General features: G+C 58.7%; 1 protein-coding gene across 2 annotated transcripts in view; it reads left to right on the top strand.

Moving 5' to 3' along the window:
* The window catches only part of FDXR (ferredoxin reductase), a 9,688-nt gene extending 629 nt beyond the window's left edge, over positions 1–9,059 (top strand). The window contains exons 1-12 of one of the 2 annotated variants that reach the window (XM_035342348.1): positions 13–107; positions 554–651; positions 1,606–1,701; positions 3,090–3,212; positions 3,695–3,808; positions 4,299–4,400; positions 5,451–5,558; positions 5,786–5,870; positions 6,481–6,674; positions 6,920–7,091; positions 7,540–7,713; positions 8,414–9,059. In XM_035342348.1, the coding sequence (XP_035198239.1) occupies positions 77–107; positions 554–651; positions 1,606–1,701; positions 3,090–3,212; positions 3,695–3,808; positions 4,299–4,400; positions 5,451–5,558; positions 5,786–5,870; positions 6,481–6,674; positions 6,920–7,091; positions 7,540–7,713; positions 8,414–8,544 (1,428 nt within the window). In that variant the 5' untranslated portion in view covers positions 13–76 and the 3' untranslated portion in view covers positions 8,545–9,059. Of the gene's footprint in view, positions 1–12; positions 108–553; positions 652–1,605; positions 1,702–3,089; positions 3,213–3,694; positions 3,809–4,298; positions 4,401–5,450; positions 5,559–5,785; positions 5,871–6,480; positions 6,675–6,919; positions 7,092–7,539; positions 7,714–8,413 lie in introns of those variants that run through there. The other variant, XM_035342347.1, reaches the window with a different exon arrangement.
* The last annotated feature ends 4,391 nt before the right edge of the window (positions 9,060–13,450 follow it).

The following is a 13,450-nucleotide window of genomic DNA, read 5'->3' on the forward strand; positions in this document are numbered from 1 at the left end:
GGGGGGGGAGCCGGGGGCCGCCGGGTATATCTGGGGGGAGCGCCCCGTGTCGTCCTGCCGCCCCCCCGGGGACGCCATGGCTGGGGTGGGGGGAGCTGCGGGGCTCGGTGGGTGCTGGGGGGGTCTCGGGGGGGTTGGTGCTGGGGTGCTGGGCTCGCTCAGGGTGGTGCTGAGGGGGCTCGGAGGGGTGCCGGGGGGGCTCAGGGGGTGCTGGAGGGCTCGGGGGGTTGGTGGGAGGGTGATGGGGGGCTCAGGGTGGTGCTGAGGGGGCTCGGAGGGGTGCTGGGGGGGGCTCAGGGGGGTGCTGGGGGTCTCAGAGGGGTGCTGAGGGGCTCGGTGGGATGCTGGGTGGGCACAAGGGGGGTTCTGGGGAGCTCGGGGGGTGATGGGGGAGCTCAGGGGGTGCTGTGAGGCTCAGGGGTGCTGGTGGGGGGCTTGGGGGGTGCTGGGGGGCTCAGGGTGAGCTGGTGGGGGGGGGTTAGGTGGTCTCAGGGGGGCTGACAGCTCGCACGGGATCATTTCATCTCGTCTCCTTTGTCCTTCGCCCCTCCAGGTGCCCGCCGGTGGCTGTCCTCGCGCACCCCGGCCCCCCGGGTGTGCGTGGTGGGCAGCGGCCCCGCGGGGTTCTACACGGCTCAGCACCTCCTCAAGGTACCGGGGTATGGGATGGGGCTCGGGGTGGTGCTGGGCTGGGGTCTGCCTGCTGAGCGAGGCCTCTTGGCGCTTCCAGGGTTCTGGGGAATGGTTTGGGGGCTCCTGTCCCTGCTCCGGCCAGGTGTGGTGTCGCTGGGGGGCCGCTCAGAGCAGCACTGGCCCTACACAGTCATCCTGACCCCTTCCACCGTAGGGCTGGGGTGGGCAGTGATGTCCCTGGGTTATCTGGGCTGGAGCATGGGGTGGCCGGGTTGCTGCAAGCTAAGACCAAGTGATTTTTCTGGAATCAAAGAAACAGCAGCGACCCGCTACCTGCTTCCCTGACTCCCCCCATGCCCCTGGGGCAGAAGGGTGTTTCGTGTCCCGGTGTTGGCGCTGCGGCTGATCTCTGATGGGAAACCAGACCAAAGCACCAACCGAACGAGGTCTGACCAGAGACAGCTTAACCCTGCCGTTAAACCGCGCTGCGCTGTCTCTGCTCCATGCTGGGAAGTGGCCGTTGTTAAGCCTCAGGGACAAATTTCAGGGCTGCCTAATCTCCAGGCAGAGGCTGGCTCAAAATACAAGATAACAAAGCCCTTGCAGCAAAACATCTGTCTGAAGCTCCGGCCCCACCCTGGGGTCACCCAGCGCAGTGGCTCTCAGCCCGGTGGGTGACCAGCACCAAGGGTGCTGAGCTCGGTGCCAGCACAGGGGACCCCCCAGGACCCTGGTTAGCCCCCGGGTCAGCGTGGCAGAGGGGCTGTGGGGTGGGTGACAGGACAGAGCCGTCGCTAGAGGTAGGTGATGATGGCTGGGGTCATATCCTGCGCCTGAGCTGGCAGGAGCAGGTACGGCACCGCTCCGTACGTGAAGGGGCCTCGTGTGATGCGATGTGTGTCCCTCCCAAGCCGCTGGGCTCACGGGGCCTTTCCGTCCCTGTTCCTTAGCGGTGGTTTTGCTCCCCTATAGCACCACGACCTGGCACAAGTGGACATCTATGAGAAGCTGCCTGTTCCCTTCGGGCTCGTGCGGTTTGGTGTGGCTCCGGACCACCCCGAAGTGAAGGTCAGTGCTGGTTTCCTCCCCTTGCGGCATCATTTGGTGATGATGATGATGGCGGGTGCAGGCCAGGCGGTTGGTGTCCTTCAGGGTGCCTCACGGCTTGCTTCGGGCAGGGTCCTTTGATGTTACCATCTCCTTGTCCTTGCCGAGGCCCAGCAAGGCCGTGCTGTGCTAGGGAACATCTGGCTTCAGGGCTCTGAGCTCCGGGTCGGAAACACAGTGCCTGTGTGGTGGGAAGTGCTCCGGAACAGACTCCCTGTGCTGTTCAGGCTGGCCCAAACAAGAACAAAGCTCTGATAACCTTCTTCCAGGACACTTTATGCTCTCCTACAGCTGCTGCAGCACCAGCACAGGCTGTTCTCTCGCGCTCTGCCCACCCTGGGAGCGCGGTGGTTTGCCTGTGCTCGGGCTGTACCCATCGAGGGAGACTGGGAACACGGAGCTGCTGTTGGGGCGGTGGAGTTGGGCTGGAGGTGCACACCCGAGCAGGGAGAAGTTAAACCAAGGAGCTCTTTTAAATCAGCCCTTTCCCTTTGCCTTGCGGCGGGCAGGAGTTGAGCAGAGCTGGCTGCTGTGGCTGGGCTGAGGTGGTTGCAGTGGGAGAGCACGGGAGATGCAGACAGCAATATCTTGGGATGGTTTCCCCGTTTAATGCGTGGAGATCATCTGGTGATAGACCAAAATTGGACTAATATTTCTGTCTTAAAGACAAGGAGTAGTGGTATGGACTTAAAATACGTACATGGGTTTGGGGCAGCTCTCCCATTACGGTGTGTGTCCTGTTACCAGACTGAATCTGGATGTACCCGTAGGGAAATCGGGTCATTCTGCTGAACAGCTGTAATCTCTCAGGAGAAAAGGCTTCAGGTGCTGTCCTGTCTTGTGCCCTTCCCTTGGTGCAGTGGGTTTCAGGAAGGCTTGAAACGAGAGGCTGGCAGAAGGGGTCTGGCAGACAGCACCCCGGATGGAGGGGGTGTTTGGCTGGTTGTGAGCCTCACCTTGGGGATGGAGTTTTTTCCTCCAGCAGGCTTTACTCAGAGGCATAAAGGTATTAAAATGTTCCCAGTATTCTATTTTTTTAAAAATTTTAAGGTATTTTAATTTTTAATTTGTTTATTTTAATGTATTTTAATACCTTGCACCAGGTGGGTACAAAACACGGGTCTTCCTTTCCACCAGGGGTTGTGGAAACTGTGCCAAGTCTGTGTTTATCTCACGGTGAATTATCTGTGGCCTTTGATAGATAAAATTCCCAGAATAACCAAGCCTGAGAGGGGGAGAAACGTTTCAAGGCTGGAGCGGGGGGGGGCAGGAATGGGGACCTCCTGTCAGCGGCGGGCCTTGGCCCCGGCCGTGGTGTGAGCGCGGTGCTGCCTGTTTGCTCCCTGCAGAATGTGATCAACACGTTCACGCAGACGGCGCGCTCGGAGCGCTGCGCCTACTACGGGAACGTCGCCGTGGGCAGGGACGTGACGGTGGAGGAGCTGCGGCAGGCCTACCACGCCGTGGTGCTGGTGCGTGAGGGCGCCCCGGTTCCATACGCCATGGGGAAGGGTTGCTCGGTTATTCCCCCTGTGGCCTTGGGAAGGGGTTTGCCGGGGTGAGGTGTTTCTGGGTGTCTTATTTCCAAGGTATGCTCAGCCTTAGGACGGCTTTGTGGCCCTCAAATGCTCCGAGAGTTGTCCAAAGCCTCACACAAAGCATGGCATTGGGTACAGGCAGCTCTTGAGGAACCCCTTCCCTGTGATGGCCAACATCTGCCATGCCTGGTTCAGCCTGGCATGGATCTGTCCCCGGGTATGGCCTCAACTTGCAATGTGCTGTGTAGGCCTGAGGAGGTCAGGCTTGGTTCTGGGCTCGGTACCTGAAGGATGAAGCCCCAGGGCCATGTTTAGCCCCTCCAAGCCCTTAGGAAGGGTGGGCAGCTGTGTAGATTTCTGTTTTTTTAGTATCAAACCCTGCCTGTGACAGCCTCTCTGACTATGCTTGCCTCTAGAGTTACGGTGCTGAAGACAACAGGGTTCTGGGGATCCCAGGGGAGAACCTCCCAGGGGTTTACTCAGCCCGAGCCTTCGTGGGCTGGTACAACGGGCTGCCTGAGAACCAGGACGTGAGTACAACACTTTGTTTCCCTGACCTTCCTTCCCATCCTGCACCCAGTGCTGACATCCAGCTCCAGATTAAGTCCTGAAAGGCCTGCAATTGGAAAAGATTAGCAGGGACCATGTTAAATCCTTCTTAGATGGTAGAAATGTGAACAATTTGCACATCAGTGAGAGCGGATTAGCTGGCTCCGTGGGTTGGCAGCACATTTTGGCCAGGCCAGATGGGGGCCTGGGGAGTTTTTTTGGCTGACCTGCCAAAATTTTCCCCACTCATAAGGATGCTGCTTTGGAGAGGGGGGACAGGCATTGACTGCAGTGCTTTTGGGTGGTTTTGTCCGCTCTGGGGGGAGGCTGGTGTGGAGTTACCCTGTCTGCATCACCTCTGTTAGCAGAAAGAGAGGCAGAAGGGAGTTGAGGTGGTAGGTGCAGGTCCAAGGGGGTGGGCTCTGGGTGCTGGGTGAATTTGCTCACGGATGGGCCTTTCTCTCCCTGTAGCTGAAGCCCGACCTGAGCTGCGAGACGGCGCTGATCCTGGGCCATGGCAACGTGGCACTGGATATCGCCCGCATCCTCCTTTCCCCGCTGGATCTCCTCAGGGTGAGTCCTGGGGGAGCACTCTATGCTGTGAAGGCAGAGGGTGGCCCAAAATTCTCCCTGCTGGGTGTGTGGTGGCTTCCACGGGTCTCAGCAAAGTTTCAGAGGAGAGAGATCTGCCTCTGCTGAGATTGTACTTTCTGGGCCCTCTTGGTCTTTGGGCTCCTTCACCAGGGAAAGCCCCACAGTCTGTAGGGTACGAACAAAACCACAAGGCTATTCTGGTACCTAAAAAATTTCTCTCTTCATTTCCTGTGGGAGGCAAAGGAGGAGCTGCTCTCCCTTTTCCATCACCAAACTAGAAGCTTCTCCATTTTTTTTTTTTTTTTTCCCGTGTTGTAGCTGAGGACAGCAGCCTGGCTCCTGCTGGTAGCAGTGGGCACAGTGGTTGCAGTGTGTTGGTCCAAGCTGGTGGATCTCCCCTCCCGCTGTTGTGCTCCCCTGTAGGCAGCTGGGGACTGGTGTGCTCCAGCTGCTCCGTGCAGCTGCTGCCCCAAATGTCAGCAGCATGGGCTCTCCCTCCTGGAGACCTGCCATGAGTCTGGTTACAGCTGTGCAACGACTTCTGATATTAACAGCTAAATTAAAAAGATATAAAACTGGAGGGTCTGGCAACCAGCGGGAATACTTGTGGCCAAGCTTGGGGCAAGCAGGCAGAGATTTGAGCTGTGGGTTTCTAGTGGGTTCCACCCAAGTGCCTCTATATCCTGAGAAGGGAAAGGACCAAACATCTGCAGGCAACCTCAAAATAAAGATCAGTGGAAGGCTTTGCCCTGTCAGCCCCACAATTGACCTGCCTGGGGCAGATGGCCTGGAACAATCTCAGGAGGTGTTGGCTTGTTACCTCTAGCATGGTATGGCCTCAGAAAATACCTTCAGTGATGAGGGATGAGCTGTGCAAAGGCAGACGATTCGTTTTCCACCCTTGCCTAGGCTCTCTGCATGCGCAGCCTGCTTTTCTGCTGACGTTTTTCACCTTCAGAGGCTGTGCCTCCCCCCAGTCCCTCCAGATCTGCCCTCGTCCCACTCCCGTCACGTGTCTGTGTCTTGCAGAAGACAGACATCACTGACTGCTCCTTGGCAGCTCTTGCCTGCAGCAAGGTGAAGCGCGTGTGGCTGGCTGGGAGAAGGGGACCTCTCCAAGTTGCTTTCACAATCAAGGTGAGGCTGGAGGGCGGCGTTGTTCCCAGCACCAGACCCCAGGCTGCCCTTGCCCGGCGGGGAGAGGCTCTCTGTCCATGGCTGTGTGAACCTAGGTGTCCTAGATCCTGCAGCCATTTGCTGCCCCCTGGTCCAAACGTGCTTGGGGAAGGCAGCCTGGGGCTGATGGGTGGCACCTCCGTGCTGGAGGTGACATCTCCCTGCATCTTCCTGCCTGCAATTCCCAGGAGCTGCGGGAGATGATAAACCTGCCTGGCACCCAGCCTGTCCTGAACCCCGCCGACTTCACAGGCCTTGAAAATGCTGTTAAAGGTGAGGAAAGTGTCCTGCCCCTCCAGACAGGGACTCGCCTTGACAGACAAGCGTGCAGGAGTGTTCTGCAGATGCTCAGAAGGTGCATCAGAGGAACCCTGTGCTTAATGTCTGGCGTGTGAAAGCCGGGTGGCCGTGGTGCGGCTTGTCCTCAGGGTGACAGGAGGCCACGCAGAGGAGGGAGCAGCCTGTTTCTGTCTGTGCGGCCGCATTGCTGCTTGGGGATGTAACTGCTGTCTGAATGATGAGGCAGGAGGTTTGGGACGGCTGAGAGAGCCTTGCAGGAGAGCTCCCAAGGCTGCTGATTTAAAAGCTTCCTGCAGAGCTAGAAGGAAAACACTGAGTTCAGGGGTGTCCGGAGACTGGCTGTCCTCCACAGGCTGCTGCCTCCGAGCACCAGCAAGACAGCTAAATTGCAGGCTTTGATTCCTGTGTCCCACTGGCCTCAAACCTCAGGAGCTCTCCTGGTCACTCCATTTGTCATCTCAAAGGTGCTGGGCTCCCTTTTGCATGCCAAACGCCAAACACACTCACGTATCACTGAAATGTCACACCATACCCCGAGGGGCTTTCGCTGACGGTCCTGCCCTGAACCTCTCTCTCTTCCTAGATGCCCCCAGGCCCAGGAAGCGCCTGACAGAGCTGATGATCAAAACAGCCCTGCAGAAGCCTGGGGAGACGGCAGCGCAGGCAGCAGCCGCCCGGCAGTGGGGCCTCAAGTTCCAGCGCAGCCCCCTGGAGGTGCTGCCCACCGCCGATGGGAAGCGGGTGAGGGGAGTCCGCATGGCCCTGACCCGCCTGGAGGTACGACCCTAGCAGGGCTGGGGCTGGGGCAGGACACTGTGGCTGCTGGCAGTTACCTATAAGATGTCTTTGTGTCCTCTGACTGATCGGAGAGGCTGATAGCTTCCCCGAGAGCCTGCCAGGCCCACCACCGAGAGCTTTTCCCTTTCTGAAGAGAACTCTGTCCACGCTGGTGCTGCAGAAGGGCTTTTAGTACCCTGGGGATTAAGGATAGTAATTAGCAGCCTCTACTTCTCTCTCTTCAGGGCTCGGGTGACTCTGCCAAAGCCATCCCCACCGGAGAAGTGGAGGAGCTGGAGTGCGGGCTGGTGCTCAGCAGCATCGGCTACCGGAGCCTGCCCCTGGACCCAGCAGTGCCCTTCGACAGCCAGCGAGGCGTAATCCCCAACTGCATGGGCAGAGTGGAAGGTGCCCCGGGTCTGTATCTGCAGGGACACCTCTGGGGTGTGCGTCAGGCTTTGGGGGCTTTGGGGTGGGAAGCTCTGCTCACCAAGGGCATGGACACCAGGCAGTCACGCACCTCCACTGCTGGGAACTGGGGAAATCAGCCGGCTCTGACAGATTTTAAGAGCTGTCCCAGTCTCAGCTAGGGACATCTAGTTTTCATCAGACAGCGCTGAAGGACGTGTTTGTTTTATTGGGCCTTGGAGCCTTGTTACTGAAGCGACACAGCCCGTTTGGCTGCTCGGTGCTGGTCTGGAGGCACGCAAATTCCTGACAGCACCATCAAAGGGCTCTGTCCCCAAAGCAGGGGCAAATTCTTCCACTGCCTGCAGCTTGCTGTGACATCCAAAGCAGGAACTTGCCTCCACGAGGGTCCGTGGCCACGTGCAGGACTGAGCCTGGCTGCTGTGTGCCCATGCAGGTCTGTACTGCAGCGGCTGGGTGAAGAGAGGACCCACAGGCGTGATCATCACCACCATGAATGACAGCTTTGACACTGCCCAGTCTGTGCTGGAGGATCTCCGGGGAGGCGTGCTGGATGTGTCTGTCTCCAGAGAAGGCTTTGGGGCTGTGGGGAGCATCCTGCGCAGCCGAGGTGAGTGAGGACGTGTGTGAGCATCTACAGCAGCTGGCACAAGGCACGATGCAGGCAAATCTGTGTGTCCTGGGGCACTGAGTCCCACGTGCTGCTTTTGGGAGCAAACCAAGGAAATGTGTTATGCTGCTGTTCCACTGCTCTGAAGTGCGGGGAGAGCAGGACCTGAATTTTCTCAAAATCAGTGTCATTGCTAAGGTTAACGACCGCTTTCTGGGAAAGGCCATTAAAAGCAGCACGGACCGTGGGTAAAACATCCCTGTCAGTGGCACAGACAGCGAGCTATTGCTCTTGAATGGTTTTCCTAGCAATCCTTCCAGGCAAACTGGGGAAAAGATTAAAATGCCCAAGAGAGTCATTTGCTGCTGCTTGTGTTTAAAAGCATTCAATTAAAGAGTGTGTTTACCTCTTCACTGTCTGAGTTTGAACAGGGAACTGCAAGTGTTTTGTCCCCTAAGGTGGTGCTGCGCTCGCCGTTGTTACGGCTTGCAAAGGTCTGACTAATCAGATTTGACTGGAACCCGCCATCTCTCTCCTCACGGTGCTAGGAATTATTATTCCTGCGTGCTGCCGAAGTCTGACGCCGTGTCGGAAAGGGGCAGGGTCTGCTTGCACATCGGCTCCCTGCTAGCGGGGAGGTGAGGCTGCGCTCGTTTGCGCTCGGTTGACTTCTCCCTCCTGTCTCTCGCCATCACCCCAGGGGTCCGTCCTGTTTCCTTCTCGGACTGGGAGAAGATAGACGCTGCCGAAGTGGAGAGAGGAAAAGCTGCTGGCAAACCCCGGGAGAAGATAGTGGATCCTCAGGAGATGCTGCAGCTCATCGGTCACTAAAGCAGCAGGGATGGGAACGCGGCACTGGTCTGCCCGGTACCATCCTGGGGTGATCCCAGCGGGTCCTGGGCAGGACCTGGGGGTGCAGGGTTTGTGCCGGGGGGCTGGTGGCCGGTCTGGGGGGGAGCCCAGATGGTGGCACTCGAGGCTCTCCAGTAACAATGAACTCTGCAGTCCTGAAGTGACTCAAAACAGCCGAGGCTGTGGGCTGGCCCTGCACCTCCGCAGCCTGGCGGTGATTCCCGTGCTGGGTCCTGTGCTGATCCCGGCTCCATCCAGTGATAAGGAATTGCCCCGGGCAGGTGAGGGGAGGTGTGAACATGGCAGGAGCCTTGGCCAGACGCTTTCCCCGTGGCAAGTAACAGAGAAACTTCCTTGTGTCTCGCTGCCTCCCTGTTAAGTCTCAAGCCAAACAGCATCGTTGCCTTGTCACTGGTGCCTGAGCAGGCTGTTTCTAATAATAATTGTTTTTAAATAAACCCTTCCAGGGAAGCCAAGTTGGACCTGCCACTTGAGTCTGCCTTCTTTGTCCGCGACTGCCTTCCTCTCGGGAGCAGCCAGCCCAGTGCCGCGGCTCCGCTCTCGCATGTCCCAAGGCAAGCAGCTCTCCTCACGCAGGGAGGGACTTTGCTGCCGGGCCTGTTGGGAGCTCCAAACAAACAGACACGGGCATTAATTCCCTTTCTGCCTCCCACGATTAAACCCCGGCGGAGCGGGATAACAAGCGTGCAATTGTCTTGTTCCAGATCACGAGAGAAGTGTGTGCTGGTACCTGCCGGCACCAAACCGTGCGAGCGGTGCCTCGCTCCTTGCACTTCGTTCACTGGTCACTGGTGCTTGGTGGGGTTTTTGGTTCTTTATTTGGATTTCTTTTTTTTTGCTAGTATGTCTCGGAGCTTATTAAATGCTTCTTTTAGCCCAAATTGACCGTGGTGACGGTGTCAGGTTTTAAGCCAGATTACAAGCCGTGAGCCATAATCCCCTCTTTATCTGCCAGGCAGGGGCCAGGTCAGCGTGGCCCCCTCCCCTCGCCGTCCTGCCACCCACGCTGTCACTGTCCCTGACCTGCTGCCATCGCCTCCAAGCCCTGCGAGCTTGGAACCTCTCCTGTCTCTGACCTGTGTCAGTAGTGACAGTGGCTGTGGCTTGGGGCTGTGCTTCGGAAACACGGAAGTGGAGGCAGGGGGGAAATCAAGCCGGGGCACCCAGCAGGGCTTTGTCTCAGCTCCACGCTCAACTGTGATCACCTCCAAGCTCTCGCTGGGGCTAGAGCTCTTACCCCCGGCCCTGCACACCTGCCTAGCTCCCAGCCTAGCAAGGAAAATCAGTGGCTTTTTTTTTTTCTCCTTCCTTTTCTATTTAAACCTCATTTGCAAGCTCATTAAGAAACTCAGGAAATGTGGTGCTGGGAGCTCGTACGCAAACGAGCAATAAAGCTTTTGTCGAACAGCTGCTGGTGTGATGTGGCTCTGGTTACATCTCAGGGCTGATGCCGTCCTAATGCCGAGCTCGAGCAGATTACATCAGCTCTGGGTCCGGAGGAATAAGCGCTTCGGAAACGGGGCTGCGGAGGGGTTGGCAGAGCAGAAACGTGGAGCTGAAGGGGTTGTGGCTGCCCCAAACCCCCAGGAAGCGCTGGGCTGGCTTTTTCCCTGGGTTTTCTTCCCCATGGCCTTGAATGCTGATGTCAAGGTGCTTCTGGAGCCGTGCTCCAGGTCACGGTGCTTGCTCCGAGCACAGCAAAGGGCTGTACCCAAGCAGGTGATGCTTTGGGGTTGTTTGGGGGCTGTGACAACAGACTAAAGGGTGCGCGCCTTTCCTTGCCGAGCCTGATGTCCTTGCTCAGTCCTAAACTCGGCCACTGCCCCAGCATTTACGGTGGGCTGCAGGAAAGCCATGGGATGATCAAGGTCAGCGAAGGGCAGGGACGGAGATCTGAGCCCAACAGCCAGAAGAAGGATCATTAAGGGTCTGTAAATCCTTGTTCAACGCCTTCAGCTCCCCCTTTCTCTGCCGCCTGCGTGCCCATGCCCCACCTCGCCGTCCCACCACCTCCCCATCCCCGTCGGGTGCTCCCTGCCCCGATGCCTCCACCTTCCCCGCGAAGGTCCCTGTCCCCGTGGCCGTGTCGTTAGGTGGCGCTGGGAGGCCGGGAACGGGGAGCGAAGAGGCCCCAAGGTGGGGGACCCGCACCCCACGGGGGCGACCTGGCCGTCTGCGTCCCGCTGAGCAGCCTGGGCACCCTCCCGCAGCTCCCCCCAGTGCCACCCTTGTCCCCAGACATGGAGCAGAGCCTGGCACCGCGGGGTGCTTTGGCAGCACCCTCCAGCTCTGCTCTGTGCCGCTCTGCCTCAGTTTCCCCATCCCGCAGAGCCGTGTGGTCCAATTCTGCTCCACCTGGGGCAGGCTGTGGGAAGGGACCCTGCCTTGCACGGGCTCTGGGGCAGCTTGGAAGAGGAGATGGGGTAAGAACGGGTCCAGGACAAGCCAGGAGCTCCTGGTGGTGCTGCACTCGGCGGTTACACCTGAGAGGAGTGCAGGCTCCTGCTGGCCCTGCTCACAGGCGGCGTGCTGAAGCTGGCCTTTTGAAACGAGCCCTGGGGGCAGGTGAGCCAGCAGGATGGATACCCGTGTCCTGGCGTAAGGGAAGAGACAGCCTGAGTCGGGTTTCTGGCCCAGCAGTGGAGAGGTGAGGTGCCATTTAAACACCAGCTCACATGACCAGAAAATTGTTTGAAAAAGGGTTTTCGGCAGCGTGGCTAATGCACAATTCTGCAGGCACGCCGGCTCTGGAGGGGGAGCAGAGGCGGTGCCAAGGCAGCCCCTGGCTGCACGCGGCTCCTCTTGCCCCTGCCCATCTGTCCCCAGGCTGGGATGGGGAAGGGAAAGGGAACGAGGCTGGGGTACTCATCACTGGAGTTCCCAAATGCCCTTTCCTGCTGCCCCAAGGAACCGATTCCCTCTCGGCACAACCCTTCCCCCAAAGGACCCCAAGCACATCCATGGCTCCAGAACCTCACAGCCTCACAATTTCCCCTCCTGCCCTTAAAGCCCCGATCTTCCCAGCGCTCTGCACCACCCAAAGTATTTTGGAGGCCCCAAACCATAACGGGGACGGGAGGCCCGGCTCCCCCAGGCACCGTGCCACTAAGCACACCCGTGCCACAGTCGCCAGGGACAGGCACCCGTGCCCCACGCTGCGCGGTCCCCACGGGAATGGGCGGCATCTGCAGGGGGCCGGAGGGTTCCGCCCTCGGGGTTCGCTGTGGAAATAGGGCTGCGAGTCGCTTTCCTGATGCTGGGAGGGGAGCAGAGAGACGTAAAGTCACAGCAGCTGCTCCGAGGAGCTATTTAGGGACAAGCAGTGAAAAAAGTTGTTGGAGGGCGATGGCTGGCTACGCCCCAGAAGGAAGCCGATTCCTCCCTTCCTGGGAAATTTCCACTTCCAGCCCCAGCTCCCCCTGCCTCAGCTCCCCCCTCCAGGGCAGCCCTGCCGGCAGCTGCCACCGGGAGGAGGAATCATCCCCGCGGGGCTCAAACCCTCCCCGTTTATTTCAGCTCCCGGCACTGCGGTGCGGGCAGGAAGCCCAGCAGCGCGGGGCCGTGCCGTGCGTGCCCTGCCACATCCACCACCAGCCCCAAATGCTTTTAGGGGGCGTAGCAGACAGCAGGGCTCCCACAGAGGTGAGCTTCCCCTGCATTTCCTTGGCAAATGAGCCCGGGGTGACAAGATGTGGTCGGCTGCCAGTTTAGGCATGGATGGTCTCAGAGCACTTTATTTTGGGCTAAACTTGGGGAGGGATGGGGGGGACCGGCAGGCAGGACCAGGTTGGTGCAGATCTGGGGGCTAAATCTCCGGCCTCTGCCACATGTGTCACCTGCAAGGCTCATCCAGCCCACAGAGATGACGAGAAGTTAAATTGGAGCTGGCACCGGGAGCCACGGGTGTGCGGCATCCCCAGGAGGGTGGTCCCGAGGGACCAGGGAAATCGGAGGTGTCCCCCCGGGAGCACAACTCGACCTGTGCTTGACATGGCCGTGGGCTTTGTTTTGGGGTGCAGCCGGTGCTTTTGTTTCTGGGCTGAGCTTTATGAGTGCCAGGGCAGTGGTTCTGGCTGCAAACAGGATTTGTGTTGCTGACCTGTTGAAACTGGGCATTTCTGGTGGATGCAGGGCAGCTCCCTAAGCCGGGGCTGCGTTACCAAACCGCGAGGCACAGACCCCGGAGCAGGTTGGATTGGGGGAAATCTGCATTTTTGCACGGGGGAAAAAAACAAACAAACAAACAAAAAAAAATCTTGTGTTTTTTGTTCTTTTGTTTGTTTTTAAGACCCTGAAGGGCTTTGGCAGCAAAGCTGGAGACAGGCAGGAGCTGGGGCTGCAGACAAGCCGTCAGCCGGCGCTGTGTCGCCTCGCCGCTGCAGGAGAGGAGCTGGCTTGGTGAGGGGGGACGAAAGGGTTAATTGCAGCCGAGGTGCTGCTTTCTCCTTCTCGATGCTGAAACCCTTTCGTTTTCGTATGAAAAGGATTGGAGGCAGCAGTGACCTGTTGCTAACGCCTAAATCTCCTTTCCCTGGGCAGGGGAGAGGCCTCGCTGCCTGCACCAGGCAGGGCTGGGCAGGGGGCTGAGCCCTGAGCCCCTGCACCACGTCCCCACCGAGCCCTGAGCCCGGCTGCCTGCAAAACCCTCGTGCCATGGGGATTTGGGCAAGCTCTCCTGGAGACAGTGAGGCTGCTGCTTGCAAATCCATTAAAATAAAGATCAGAAGGAAAATGCTTTTTCCATACCCTCTGTTAGGGCACCTCTCGCACCCCCCCAGGGCATTCGCAGCCCCTGGGGAGCACCCTTGGGGACGGGCAGGTCCTGTCCAGGGCTCACTGCGAGCACTGGGGTTTGTAGGATAAA

This window comes from Oxyura jamaicensis, chromosome 18, assembly GCF_011077185.1.
Source record: "Oxyura jamaicensis isolate SHBP4307 breed ruddy duck chromosome 18, BPBGC_Ojam_1.0, whole genome shotgun sequence".
NCBI lineage: Eukaryota > Metazoa > Chordata > Aves > Anseriformes > Anatidae > Oxyura > Oxyura jamaicensis.